The 15,263-nt window shown below is 44.1% G+C and overlaps 1 protein-coding gene across 1 annotated transcript in view; it reads right to left on the bottom strand.

Annotated features, from left to right (window-relative positions):
• Positions 1–15,263, bottom strand: part of LOC149871400 (mucin-5B-like) — a 93,107-nt gene that overhangs the window by 23,675 nt on the left and 54,169 nt on the right. Inside the window, exons 22-31 of the mRNA XM_090032452.1 lie at positions 14,011–14,190; positions 12,228–12,464; positions 10,876–11,032; positions 9,030–9,158; positions 8,567–8,651; positions 7,146–7,183; positions 4,599–4,769; positions 2,349–2,408; positions 1,980–2,069; positions 1,169–1,380 (exon numbers count right to left, since the gene is read on the bottom strand). Of these exons, the coding sequence (XP_089888578.1) occupies positions 1,169–1,380; positions 1,980–2,069; positions 2,349–2,408; positions 4,599–4,769; positions 7,146–7,183; positions 8,567–8,651; positions 9,030–9,158; positions 10,876–11,032; positions 12,228–12,464; positions 14,011–14,190 (1,359 nt within the window). The remainder of the gene's footprint in view (positions 1–1,168; positions 1,381–1,979; positions 2,070–2,348; positions 2,409–4,598; positions 4,770–7,145; positions 7,184–8,566; positions 8,652–9,029; positions 9,159–10,875; positions 11,033–12,227; positions 12,465–14,010; positions 14,191–15,263) is intronic.

Here is a 15,263-nt window from a genome sequence, read left to right as displayed (position 1 = left end):
CAGGATCTGTTTCCCGCTTCAATATAGCCGAAGCATCTCCAAAGCTTCGGAGCTGCCTTGGAGATCCAGCCATAGGGTATAATGGGGAATCAATGAAATATCTATAACTTTCTTGTTTTTTGTCTGCTTTGGATGAAACTTGCAGGGATGGTAGCTGCTGCTGAGTGCATGAAGCCTGCCAAGTTTCAAGAAGCTGGTGCAGAGGTTTGGGGGGAACTGCACCCCAAATTCTTGAAAGCAACATTCATGTCATGTGTATATGTTATACTACAGAGAGGTTAAAACTGCAGGGGTAGTAGCCCCTGGTGAGGCCACAAAGCCTGCCAAGTTTCAAAAAGATAAGTGCAGGGATTTGGGGGGAACCGCACCTCAAGCTTCAGACAAGCAAAACTCGTGACATAGGTGACACTGTGTGTGTTAAGGCGCAGCAGGATGAAAGCTGAAGGGATGGTAGCCCCTGCTGCGGCCACAACACCTGCCAGCTGTCAAGGAGATCGGTGCAGGGCTTCTGGGTTCTGGGGCCCTGCACCTCTAGCTGCTGACAGGCAAAACTCATTATATGGGTGCTTGTGCAACAGACTGTCTCTTTCTTGGAGCAGTTGATGGTCTGTATCAATTATTTCCTCTCTTTAGTCTGTGGTTTTATAGGTGTTAATCCTTGCTAATTAACATGTTACCCCCCTGCAAGTTTCATCCAAATCAGACACAAAACAACTAAGTTATAGATATTTGATTGATTCCCCATTATACCCTATGGCTGGATCTCTGAAGCAGCTCTGAAGCTTTTCCAAAAAGGTTCGGAAGCTCCAAACCACTTCAGAAGGCCTAAAGAAGCCAGCACTTCAAACTGGACATGCTGCTTCGGACACCAAAACATCTGAAGCTTCTCCAGATCTGAAGCACAGTCCAAAGCCTCATACAGCCCTGACTATTACCTACTTCAGTGGGAATTTGTGATTGCTCATTTGTAGAATGTCAGATCCTGGTCATGGAAATATAGCAGTGCTGTTGCTAAGACAGCAGTTTCAAGTAGTATGCAAAAATGTTCTGCTTTTCCATTGCCCAGATCCCAGAGTATATGGTTTGGTGCCAGCCCCAAGACACATCACCCTAAGTGATCATGTTTGTGTCCCATCTGTGCTTTGATACATTATTTTTGCTCACTTACCTTTCTTGGAGGAAGAAGGTCAAAGCAATCAGTCACCAGAGGTATTTTGGGAGTAGACACCGTAGTTGTTGAAAGAGGTGTGTAGGTGCTATGGGATTCTACTCCTGCTATTCCTACACATTTGCCCTGGATTCTTTCAATCTGGCATGATGCATTACATTTGGAGTAAATACACTGATCTGAAGCATTAGTTGTCTGAGATATGTTACTTCCTGCAAGACCAGAAAAGTAATTGCTAGGATTCCATGAGTCTGACATACTTTCCCAGAAACTTTGGTTTGAGCTACCAGTTCCCATGTTGTAGTGTAGCACTCTTTTCCCACACTAGCTACAGACTGAGCAGCACATTTTACTAACTTGAACTGAGTCACACTTAGTTGTGACTACTGGCAAAAATAGTGAATCTGCAACTAATCTGTATCTACCAGCTTGGCCATGGCTGACATCATTTCAACAACAGAGACTGGGGAAGGCTATTACTCATTCAACATTCAACTCTTCTGCTCACAAAGAAGTATCTTCCTAGGAACTGCATATGCATATCAAAGAGCAGAAACTGGCCTCTCAATAATGTGGGATAGCCCTATTAAGGGAATAGAATAACCACAAAACAGAGTCAAGAGACTAGGTGTCTCAGATGTATCAGATCCTAGTCTGTTACAATGAAAAAAATCAAAGAATTATTATTATGAAGCTATGGTACCTGAAAAATGAATACTTCCTTACTGGTAAGTGTTCTGCAAAACATTCACAGTTTATTCACAGAAAAAACAGAATTTACCAAGATGAAAACAATTAGATTGCTTCTTACCTATAGCAATCAGCTCCCCATTTACATTGCAGAAGCATGGGATAGATATTGCAGGTGCTGGTGTTGTAAGAGGAATTACTGTAGTCATTCCTATGCATATAACAATTGAAAGTAAGTAATATTTTACTCCCATATTTTGGATCTGAAAGTGCTACATTAAATTCCCCTTGTCATTTATAACATTCTTTATCATTCCCATAACTGGAAAAAGCTGAAGACTTATAAAGGGAAATAAAATTAATTAGCTTTCCATTCCTTGGGTCCCCCCTTTTCTTTTTCTTAAAAAATAAAACAAACAAACAAACAGAAACATCCCTCTTTCCCCTCTCCCCATCCCTGTTTGCTCTTGCCCATGTTCTTGAATCCTACCTGACTTCCGTGTCTTTGGGGAACTAATGCCTGGTTTCTGGACACCTGCAGGTGTGGACCCTGCCAAGTTGAATACATGCACTTTATTCAGATCATATTTCACCACAGTGCTTCAAATTTTGTCTTGGAACTTCTCCTTTCTTAAGTATTATCCTAGTGTGCATCCTAGCACAGTTATCGTCATAGATAAGATACAGCAAAAAGTCTTTTAAGCACTTTGTCTAGCCTTTCAAATATGTTCTCAAAAACACTTAAGCAATGCAGCTAAGCTTTTCCCAGTGTATTAGGCTTGTGTGAGTAGGCAGCTGTTCAATCCAGCTTTGGATCCGGCCGCTTCAGATGCCAGGGATCCAATCTGGAGCTCCGGACTGGGTTCCCACTTTGATCCAGCCAAAGCAGCTCTGAAGCTTCAAAGCTGCCTCAGAGATCTGGCCATAGGATATAATGGGGAATCAATGAAATATCTTTAATTTTGTTGGTTTTTGTCCGATTTGGATGAAACTTGTAGGGGTAGTAGCCTCTCATGTCATGTGTATGTGTGTGGTGGGGTGAAAATTGCAGGGGTGGTAGCCACTGGTGAGGCCACAAAGCCTGCCAAACTTCAAGAAGATCAGTGCAGGGGTTTGGGGAGAATCGCACCTCAAACTGCTGACAGGCAAAACTTGTGACATGGGTGCTTGTGCAATCGACTGTCTCTGCCTTGAGGCAGTTTATTGTCTGTATTGATTCTTTCTTCTCCTTAGTCTGTGGTTTTGTAGGTGTTAATCGTTACTTATTAACTGGTTACATTAGCTAGCAACTGTGTATTGAGCTGGTCCCTGAGTGAATCATGATTGACTGGTACCTGGTAACACAGTGGCTTAGCAGCCAGGCCTGCAGTAGTTCCACCCCCCCCATCTCCCACCCCAAGACAGACATAGTAGCACAAGCACCCATGTCACAAGTTTTGCCTGTCAGCAGCCAGAGGTGCAGGGCCCCAAAACCCCCCTGCACCTATCTCCTTGACAGCTGTCAGGCTTCATGGCCGCAGTAGGGGCTACCATCCCTGCAGCTTCCATCCTGCTTCCCCTTAACACACACAGTGTCACCCATATCACGTGTTTTGCTTGTCAGCAGCTTGAGGTGCAGTTCTCCCGAAACCCCTGCACTAATCCTCTTGAAACATGGCAGGCTTTGTGGCCTCACCAGGGGCCACCACCCCTGCAGTTTTCACCCCACTGTGTTGTAACACATAGAAGTGACATGAGTTTTGCTTTCAGAAATTTGGGGTGCAGTCCCCCCCAACTCCTGTACCAAAGTTCTTGAAGCTTGGAAGACTTCATGCTCTCAGCAGAGGATAGAATCCCTGCAAATTTCATCCAAATCAGACAAAAAACAACAAAGTCATAGATATTTCATTGATTCCCCATTATATCCTATGGCCAGATCTCCAAGGTGGCTCCAAAGCTTTTCCAAAGCACTTTGGAAGCTTCAAACTGCCTCGGAAACCCTGATGAAGCCAGTTCTTTGACCCAGATGTGCTGCTTCAGACGCCGAAGTGTCTGAAGCTTCTATGGATCTGAAGCACGGTCTGAAGCCTCGCACAGCCCTACAGTGTATATTTTGTTACTGATTTAACTATAATTCATTGAACTGAAGGAGGAATAACATATTTACTTTCCTCCCTGAATTTTTTCATTTCTATTCTGGTTTTCAGAACATTAACCAGCCCTTGACAAAATCATATCAAAGCTTTATTTTCCCCTCCCTATTGTTTCTTGTGAGATGGGTGTTTTTTCTAGTGTGCCTTACATATGGAATTTTTCACAAAGTGCGAGACAGCTAGTGATACATTTCTATGCTGCTGTGATCCACTGGAAATTGCCTGACAGTATGACAGGAGGTGAGAAGGATATCAGGAAAACAAGGTTCAGAATAAAAAGGTGGCACTAGAGCCATGAAATATTTTGAACTGTTTGCATATATACTCCTATCTAAATTGTACTGGGAACTTGCCAGATTTCTAGGACTGGGGTTCTGTAAAAATATCATAGAGGTACCTTTGCCTCTATCTCTTTAGTTCTTCGGTTCTGTAGATCAGAGAACCTGGCATCATGTCTCAAATTTGTACTCTCCTGCATTATGTGTCGACCGTAGCCCTGTACAATTATTGTACAAAAGGCCTTTTTTAAGGAGGACGAATCTTGTCACAATTGAAAGTGGTTTCTTTATACTAAGTAGAAGACAACAGATCTCATATAAATCTGGTACCTGACATTTCTATGGCAGGTAGTGTTGTAGGTAGTACTTCACAAGGGATGAATGTTCTAATGATATTTCCATTAGGACCACAAACAGCTGTTCTGCATCTCCCCAATTCTGTTTTATTGTAGATATTTGCATTTAAGGTGTAGGTCTTCTCATGGTAGCAGCAGAGGCAGTCTGACACAATGAGAAGGAAATGCGGTAAAAGGAGGAAACACATCATTATGAACAGATATAAAAGATAACCCTGAATTAGGTATAATTCTTCCCCAAACTATCAACTCTAAGATAAAAAGATGCTCAAGTGTGATGTGGCTCCTGCATATGCCACGATAGGTGCAGAGTTCATCCCAGTTTAGGCCTGTACAAAGTGGCTAGTATTCTCTTTGGATTTGGATTTGGATTTGGATTTGGCCAATTCGGGGGACAGTAATTTGATTCAGTGATTTGAATCACTGTCCAAAATTGATTCAGCTGAATCAGATTTGGAGATTTGGCCACTGCTGAATTGTCTGAATCTCTGAATCGGACAGCCCCCTCCCTCCCGCCTCTCCCAGCCCCATCAATGGCTGCCCCACCTGACCCTAGCTCTCGACTCTTTAAAAAAATAAGCCCCCACACCGGCTGCTGCCAGGTGGGGGAGGCAATTCTTGCTGCACCCCACTGCCCCACGCTGTGTGGGGGACTCTGCCACAGATCCCCCGACCTCCACCTGCTCTCCTAGTCCCCACTCCACCCCCACCATGGCTGCCCTGCTTAGCCCCAGCTCCTGGATCTTTAAAAAAAAAAACCACCAGGAGCTGGGGCCAGGCAGGACAGCCATAGTGAGGCTGGGAGAGCAGGTGGGGATCAGGGGATGCTCAGGGATGCTTGGGGGAGCAGGAAGGGGATGGGGTCTGGTGGGGCCCCCCCCATGGTCCTACACCCCCCTCCCCCTCCCTACTTACCAGCATGGATTCTGGGTCCAGCTCCCTGTGGCAACAAATGCGGACTGCTCAAATCTCCAAAGCTCTCCAAATCTTTTCTGAATCAATTTGGAGAGCTTCAAATCAATTTGGACCTTTTTATAGGTCTCCTGATTTGATTTGGATTCACAGATTCAGCCACCAAATTGGGATGAATCTCCTCTGAATCTAATCAGCACCCAAAGCTTTGCACAGCCCTATCCCAATTCTAGTTGCAGAATTGCATTTGGATTCCAAACTTCATTCTGTGCTAGAACCAGGGACCCACTGGCAGCGCAAAACTGACTTGAGTGGCTCCCTTAAGAGTCAACTTGTATGAAAGGAATCACTGGAAGGCACAGAGCTATAAGTGGCATACAGATGCTTTTGTAACCCATCCCTGAATACAACAGGTATTTACAGAAACAAGAGCTGTGTTTGGAACTCCCCTTTGCCTTAGTGAGCCTCTAGATGTCACAGTAGCCATCTAGGAATATGCTGAATCCTAAAAAAATTCCATCACCTGATGAGTTAACTAGTAATGCCAGGTAACTGTATTTGAAGAGGCCCTCACATCTTCAGCAAACACCTGCTCAGGGAAGCAAAATGGTCCAGGACATAAAATATTAGACTGACTTTTCCGAGACATAGATTTTATTCCCACACTTTCACAAAACATGTATCATATCTCAGTCAAGTCAGTGTATGCCTCTGTGACTACAATCAGACACTGCATTTGTCCTGGGATAAGCCATTTTATCCTAGGACAAAGTGTAATCAATTGGACATCCATGGCCATTGTTCCTGGATAAATCCAAAAAAAGTTTATAAGATAAAATATATTAACAGTTTATCCCAAGACATCACAAAGTACCTCTGAAAAATTATCCTGGGAATGCATCACTGAATCAATTTTCTATTCCAGGACAAACATAAGGACAACTTGTCCAGAGACAAATGTAATGTCTGTTCCTAGCCTGTCTATTTAGTCTATAAACTCTTCAAGGCAAAAGCTGCCTCACACTGGGTATGTCTAAACATGGTCTTTAATGTACAGTAGACTATTTTACTGAGCATTTATTCATCACATTAAAAATGTGTAATTATGCTAATGCACAGTAAAATAGGCTACTGTGCATTACACATCACTTAAAAACCATGTGCATTCATTACTGAACATTAAGGCAGCCTAATGTACATTTCTTTAGTACCTCACATTGGAGATACTAAATTTAACGTGTATTAGAAAAAGCACCTTAATGCACATGTAGATATGCTCACTGAGGTGTATGACTATACTGAAGTCATTGTGTAGATATACCCAAGTGAGTTTTAACCTATCCAGTTTCGGTCATGCAAGCAAGGTACCTTGAGAATTATGGAACTCAGCGTAAGCTGCAAAACCTCCCTGAGAAGCTAGCTAATCACTCAGGCAGCAAACCTGTGCTGAGTTCCATGCTGCTGCAGTTTAACATTAGCTTTACTATGACTAAACTGCACAGCAATCGCATCTGTAACTGCTGCATAGACATATGCTATACGCATATCCACTGCCTAACACTCTGAGGTCATTTGTTGCGATCATAGTACAATTAATGATGAAAGTTACCTTTGCTGTCTTCTGCGCACAATTCTTCTTCAGGGTTGCTGTGGACAAACAGTAACCAAATATAATTGATGTTTTATTGCCCTAGACAGAAGAAGTTCATAGAAGTAGTAGGGTCAGAAGGGACCTTGTAGATCATCAAGTCCGACCCCCTGCCCTGGGCTGGAGAGAAAACCGGGCTCAAGTGACCCCAGCCAGGTAGACATCAAGTCTCCTCTTAAAGACCCCCAGGGTAGGAGCCAGCACCACTTCCCTTGGAAGTTGGTTCCAGAACCTAGCCGCCCTAACTGTGAAGTAGTGCCTTCAGATGTCTAGTCTAAACCTACTCTCTAACAATTTGTGGCCATTATTCCTTGTTACATCAAGGGGCGCTAGGGGGAACAGGGTCTCTCCCAAACCCTGCTGGGTTATAGATGGTCACCAGGTCCCCCTTCAGCCTTCTCTTGCAAAAGCTGAACAGGTTCAGGTCCCATAGTCTCTCTTCGTAGGGTCTGCCCTGCTGTCCCCAGATCATGTGAGTGGCCCTCCTCTGGACACTCTCAATGCTGTCCACATCCCTTCTGAAGTGTAGTGCCCAGAACTGAACACAGTACTCCAGCTGCGGCCTGCCCATTGTTGCATAGAGGGGGAATATCACCTCCTTGGCCCTGCTTGAGATGCATCTGTAGATGCACGACAAGGTACGGTTGGCCCTACTGACTGTGACCTCGCATTGTCAGCCCATGTTCATCTTGGAGTCAATAATGACTCCAAGATGTCTTTCTGCCACTGTGCTTTTAAGAGGGGAGTTTCCCAGCTTATAAGTGTGCTTCTGGTTCCCACTGCCCAAGTGCAGAACCCTGCACTTGTAAGTATAGAACCCCATCCTATTTTCATTAGCTATCTAGGTCCTGCTGTAATCTGTCCTTCCCTACTAGCATGCCCACCTCACCCCAAATCTTGCTATCAGCAGAAAATTTAAACAGGATGCTTTTTACCCTGTCATCCAAGTAACTAATAAAGAAATCCAAGGACCGAGCCCTGGGGGATTCCATTGCCCACTTCCCTCCAGGTTGAAAAAGACCCGTCCACCACTACCTTGAGTATGACCCTTCAGCCAATTTGCAATCATACTATCATATATCATAGGACTGGAAGAAACCACATTGGCCATCTAGTCCAACCCCCTGCACAAATACAGAGTACACTACTTGTGCATTATCCCAGAAAAAGTCCTATATCATCCTCTTCTTGACAACCTCCAATGAAAGAGATCACCAGAGCATAGCCAGAATAAGTCACAGTTCTATCCAACTGAAAAAAACATATTCTGTTAGGACTTTGGTGAGAACTCAAGATGCAAAGTTTCCCTACTAGCTGAGGCAACACAGTGTGTGGCTAATTGATAAGCCTTATATAGTCCCTCTTACCATCCATTGACCTACCAAGACATGCAGTTGAGTAGAGAGACACACTCCCTCTGTTCCTCATCAAAATATGGTTTGTCAGGGCTGCATTCTGGGTAACAGCCTGGAACATGAGCAGAAGGAAAGAATTGTTTGTCAGCTTAGCACAAACTGAAGACACAACCCTTTTAAAACATCTTTAAAAAGACAGGCTTCTATCTTCATGGATACCAATGGGGATCTACATACACAGATCATTTATCCTCTCCTTTTTATTTTCCTTAATATGAATTATCTCTATTGTTGCGAATATAGTATTAATGATATTCTTTTGCTGCAAGACCTAGAAAGAATCAGACTATTTTTACCTAGACTTGCACATCATGAAATCAATGCAATCACTTGAAAAGTCTTCTGAAAGAAGAGAGAAACTCTATTACTTAAGACAAGTGTGGTTTAGCTTAAACCCCACAAGAGTCCATCAAAGTCAGATAAGAATTACCTTCCAAACTATACATGGTGTTACCACATTTTCCCTGTGGATTTCTGCAGGTTTTTAGACAAGTGGCTCCACAGGGCTTATAATACCATTCACGTTTGTCAGGAGGATTGTAGTAATCACAGAACACAGCTGGAAGACAAGGGTAAAATACCAAATCTCAGGTCACTGAAACTTGCTCTAATGTTCTAATTTTTAAAAGCTGAAGGATTCTTAGTCCTGAACCTGTACAGAAGTTAGGATTTTACCCTTCTTATTAGGGATGTGTGAAGCGGGCCCTATTTGACTTGGATTTGGATTCAGCCTGAATCAGGGACAGGGATTTGATTCGTTGATTCAGATCACTGTCTGTGATTTGATTCGGCCAAATCAGAAGATTTGATCTGATTCAGAGAATCAGTGATTCAGACACAGACACAGCTTTAAAAGTTTTTTCGATGTACCGTAAAGTACCAACGTGGCTTATGATTGCTGCAATGCTAGCACAGATGAAGCATCCCACAGGAGCACAGGGTGGGGCCCCTCACATGCCCAGCAGTGAATCCAGAAGTGGACTGGAAGTAATTCTGGTCCACTTCTGGGTCTGCCAGGGAGTGTGTGTGTGGGGGGGCTCCCTACACATCCACCGGCTCAGCGACTGGCTGCAGGGGACCCCAGATGACCCCCTTCAGACCCAGGAGGCACCATTCACCGAGCCAAGGAGGGCACAGGGGGCCTCTTTGATGCACTCCCCAGTGGACCTGGAAGCAGACCAGAAGTACTTCTGGGTCTGCTGCTGACTGCGCCGGGGAGCCTCCCATACTTCTGTGGGATGCTCCATGTGCCCCAGCATCAAGGCAATCATGTGCTGCCTGTTACCTAGAGGTATGTAGAAAAAACATTTAAAGCTGTGTCTATGTCTGGGTCTCTGAATCTTTCCAGATCTCTCCAAATCAATTTGGAGAGATTAAAGGGTCCTCTGATTCAATTCAGATTCAGCCACCGAATCAGGCCGAATCTCTGCTGAATTGAATCAGGGACTGAAGCTTTGCACAGCCTTACTTATCTCAGATATGCTCATCTGCATGCAAACTGCTTCATAATGAGCATGGGCTGAGGCACATGACTTCTGAGGAGAAGCTGAAGGCGCTGGGCTTATTTAGTTTGGAGAAGAGAAGATTGAGGAGGGATTTAATCAATTACATGAAGGGTGGTTACAAAGAGGATAGAGCTATACTGGTCTCAGTAGTGGGAGATGACAGAACAAGGAGCAATGGTCTCAGGTTGCAGAAAGGGAAGTTTAGTTTAGATATTATGAAAAATTTTCTCACGAGTCAAACACTGGAACCTGCAAACCAGAGAGATTGTGGAATCTCCATCCTTGGAAGTTTTTAAGCCCTTGGCAAACAAAATCTTGGCTGGGATGATAGTTGATGATGGTCCTGCTTTGAGAAGGGGTTGGATTAGATGACCTCCTGAGGTCCCTTCCCACCATAATTTTCTATGATTCTACAGGTGTCTATGCATGAGTCCCTTCATGTTCTTATTAGAATGTGTTGGAGAAGTCTCGATTAATCAAGTGTTTGAATCAGAACTCTCCAGTGTGCTGCAGCATCTCATGTATGCTGTATCCCTGTATTTCAAAATGTTGGGGTGGAGGATGTGTGCTTTCACTAAACTCATTGAACAAGCTTTAGTTAAAGTGCCCCTGCCACCATTTTTAAATGTGGGATGCTGAACACATGAGATGCTGTGTTTTCATTACAGTGGCTCCTGACAGCTTTTCTAATTAAAATGCCCCCTCTGTCCCCACCCTGGAGCACATGTAAAAACACCCTATGATTCTATGATTTTCATAGTGAGTACTTACGACAAATGGTAGGACTCCTCCAGTCAATACACACACCAGCTCTACTGCAACTTCTTGAATATGCAGCAACTGTTGTACAGAAGCACTCACAGTCCCCTGCACTGTCGCAGCCACAAAAGTCAAAGACACAAGACTCATAAAATGGAATTGGGTCGACCTAGTAAGATAACAAAGACTCTGTTATAAGAGCTCTTCCTCCTCAGAACTATCTTAGCTGAGACAAAAGGTCCCAAGTAATCTGCCATTCAGTGCCAAATTCTTTGACATAATGAAGATAAAGGTGCTGAAAGTGCCATTAGAATTTCAGCTGTGCAGGATAGGACTGAATAGGGCAGGACTCCTCCAAATGTATGTAGCACTTCAAAGTATATAAAACAAAATCCTGAGTGGAACAAAGCTGGATTTTGCTTGTGTCTTTGGACATGTTTACTCAGGGACACTTGGGAAAACTAGGGGGAATTAATTTATAAACTTGATTAAACTATTTTAAACTTTATATGGATATATTTTCAGTCACAATTTCAATGGCCTTAATTTGGTTTAGATCAGGGGTTGGCAACCTATGGCCTGCGGGGAGGATTTGGCTGTGAAGAGATTTTATCTAGTTTGCCAAGCACACCAAAAAATCCCAGGTCCCAGGTGTCACCCTGTGCCTGCTACTGCATAAGAACTCTCCACTGCCTCCCCGACACTGGAGCTGGCTCCCCAGCCCCCACCACCCTCCACAGCCTAGTCCACTGCCCACATTCTCCCAGTCTGGCTGGGCAATGGGAGCACACAGGAGACCTAGCCCAGGCAAGTCAGAGCTGCTTAGGCCGATGCAAGGTTTCCAAGACACATGAATGTTTGTGAGATTTTCATGGCCTCAGCCCTCCCCCCCCACCTCACTTTCAATTAAAGGGGGAACCAGAGTCCCAGAGGAGCTGGGAGCATGCTGGGAGCTCTGGTCTGGCCTGCCATAGGGCCATAGTTTGTTAATTTTTCCCTCCATTAGTAAAAAGTTACCAACCCCTAGTTCAGATTAATTCCATCTGGATCTAAACTAACCCAAATTAAGGCCATCTTAACTCCCACCTCTTGTTAATGTAGATGATTTTTTTCTGAGAAGCCTTAGGCTACACTAGGTTATATTACCTTTAAGGTTTTCAGCTAATTGGTATTTTTTCCCTCTATAAGAATTATTTTCTGGGTCTTTGATTGTCTTCATTCTATATTGCTGAATTAATTTAATCATGATGTGGGTTCTCCTGGGTGTCTGTACAATTTCCTTCCCAATCAATAGGATTTGGGTCTAAATTTACTGAATCCTGATGAAGTGAAAACCTCTAAAGTTAATAAAAGAATGAAATTACCTTACTGTGGCAAGTACTAAAGATATCGCTCTTAATAATGCTGCAGTGCTTTTGTCCTAGCATAGACTTGAAAGGCCGATCAGCACATGGGTCAGTCACATTTATATTAGTGCAGGTACTAGTAACTTTCCAGCTATTCCCAAACTCCTGCACATTCAGCTCCACTGACTGCCCTCTGGTGGTAAAGTCATTCATTGAGCGACCGTCAAAGTCTCCACATAGACCACAGACCTTACCCTATGGAATAGATATAAATTATAATTAAGTACTGACCTCTCCTGCTGCCCCTCCTGTCCTCAGATATGGTCTGCTTTTCCATCAAATCTATACTGAAAAAAGTAAATGACTCCCAAATCTCACAAATTCTAAACATCCCTTAGAGCTCTTTATCTTGCAGTGCACACCTTGGAAGAATTGTGGTATAAGGGACAAGATAAAGCCCAATAAGCCCTATTGCATTAAAATCTGTTCTAGCCTTCCTTTACACTGGATAGTTCATAGTACCAATGTGATCACAAAAACTTAACTAATGCAATAAGTTAATTTCATTACAGTGAGTGAGAAACACTCTTTTTTTACAGCATGGATTTCAAATTGGTATTCCATTTTTAGGGGGCATAATTTTCAGCTTAAAAAATATTTTGGCAAGGTATTGCAGATAAAAAGCAAATTTGGGAGTTTCATAGTTTCTAGGGTCGGAAGGGACCTGAGTAGATCATCTAGTCCGACCCCATGCCATGGCAGGAAAGATTACTGGGGTCAAACAACCCCAGCAAGGTGTTCATCTAACCTCCTCTTAAAGACCCCCAGGGTAGGAGCCAGCACCACCTCTCTTGGAAGTTGGTTTCAGATCCTAGCCGCCCTGACAGTGAAGTAGCGCTTCCTGATATCTAGCCTAAACCTGCCCTCTGCCAGCTTGTGACCGTTATTCCTGGTCGCTCCTGGCAGTGCTCGGGGGAACAGGGACTTCCCCAATGCCTGCTGGTCCCCCCTGACTAGTTTGTAACAGGCCATGAGATCCCCCCTCAGCCTTCTCTTGTGGAGGCTGAACAGGTTCAGGTCCCATAGCCTGTTCTCATAGGGCCTCCCCTGCTGCCCCCTGATCATGCAAGTGGCCCTCCTCTGGACCCTCTCAATGTTGTCCACGTCCCTCTTGAAGTGTGGCACCCAGAACTGGATGCAATACTCCAGCTGCAGCCTGACCAGTGCTGCATAGAGGGGGAGGATCACCTCCTTGGACCTGCTCGAGATGCTTCTGTGGATGCATGACAAGGTACAGTTGGCCTTCCTGACTGCAACCCCACACTGCCGGCCCATGTTCATCTTGGAGGCAATAATGACTCCAAGATCCTTTTCTGCCTCTGTACTGACAAGAAGGGAGTTCCCCAGCCTGTAGGTATGGTGCCGGTTGTTCCTCTCCAGGTGCATCACTTTGCACTTGTCAGTGTTGCACTTGTCAGGGAGTCCTGGTTAATACTGGCCGTGTCTACATGTGCTCCCGACTGTGCAGTTGTTACTGTGCAGTCATTTAGTACTTATTTTAGCGAGTACTAAATGACTGCACAGTAACCATTATTACTGCTCAGTTCTGGCAGTGCATGGATCCTTTCCAATCCTACTGTGGCAACACAGTTTGTACCTACCGATGCTACTTTACTGTAGTCTTATGTAGATGCTTGATGTAGCATTTCATGTAGATGTGTCCACTAGCACACAATTGTTCCTCCTAGAAACTGAGACCCAATTTGAGAATCAGTCTCTCTACCCTTAGTCTTCTACCTACCTGGAAAGATGGTGCCAGTTGGACAATCACTGTGGTCTTTTGGTCCCACATTAAGGTCATTCCCTGGGTAGTTTCAATCACAATATAAATTCCTCGGAGATCCACTTTGTAATTCTTTTCAGCTGTTAGATCAGTGGTTATCTCCTGAATTTTCCCCTCCAAGAGTCTAATTTCACTGTTCTAGAACAAGGAATTAGATTGCACTGAAGAAAACAAGAATGAAATCACAACTGAATAGAAAATATAACACTACAGTGAGGAAGAGGCTCTTTCCTTTGCAGCTTGGGAGCCTTATGTGATGACGATACAACAGTATGGCAGCCACTGCCCTGTGTACAAACCATGAGACTTGAATATAACCGTTCCCCACCCCCATGTAGCCCTAAATCCCTACAAATTGATTCTTTTCTTTTATTATGGGCTGCTGTCTCCTTCATTTCCTCCACTTAAATGCCAAGCCTTGGCCATTCTGACCAGTTCTAAATGTCCAGCCCTGCCTCATCTCACATATTTCTGTTTTTTCTGGCTTTTTGTTTTCAACAAAGAAATCTCTAGTGCAAGCTTCCTGGTTTGATTACCCAACCCACAAACTGAGTGTGTCTACACATCACTATACAGCAACGTTGTTACTGTGCCATGCTTTATTTCTTCCTTTTGGAAATACTAAAACACAGCACAGTAACTGCCCATACAATGCCATACAGGTGGTGCACACTTAGATTTCCCTGTTACGTCATGGTAGCAGTATGCTATAAGCTAGCAATCATGTTCAGACCAGTGTTATCACTACATTGCCGTAGCACACCATGTAGACATGCTAACTGATAACTTTATGGAACCCCATGTGGCGCGAACCATTTGTATTTCTATTAATAGGGCCAGGGAAAGGAAGGGATCTAGCCAAGCCTCAACTGCTCTTTGGTATCAGTCCTGTGTCTGCACTTACTCCACAGCAGGAGTTAAACCATGGCAGTTTAACCTTAAATGAAACAGGGACAAGCTGTCCAATTTAATTTCCATGTACGTTGAGTAATTGTGGGCATGGGGATAGTGTTCTGATCTATTCCATGAGCTAGGAGAGGAGCCCTCTGACTTTGACCTCAGCACAACATCCTGGCCCCTCCTTGGTAGCAAGGTTGCTCTGGTCATAGCTTGCCTCCTGCTTGCAAACCTTTCCCTTACATTGCTGCCTTTCTGCTGTCTTCCCTGGGGTTTTAATCTCCCAGTGAGACATTTTCATTATCCAAATCCCC

This window comes from Crocodylus siamensis, chromosome 2, assembly GCF_052110815.1.
Source record: "Crocodylus siamensis isolate JL-2025a chromosome 2, ASM5211081v1, whole genome shotgun sequence".
In the NCBI taxonomy this organism is placed as follows: domain Eukaryota; kingdom Metazoa; phylum Chordata; order Crocodylia; family Crocodylidae; genus Crocodylus; species Crocodylus siamensis.
Note: the sequence above shows the minus strand (reverse complement) of the source record. Positions and strands in the feature narration are given on the sequence as shown.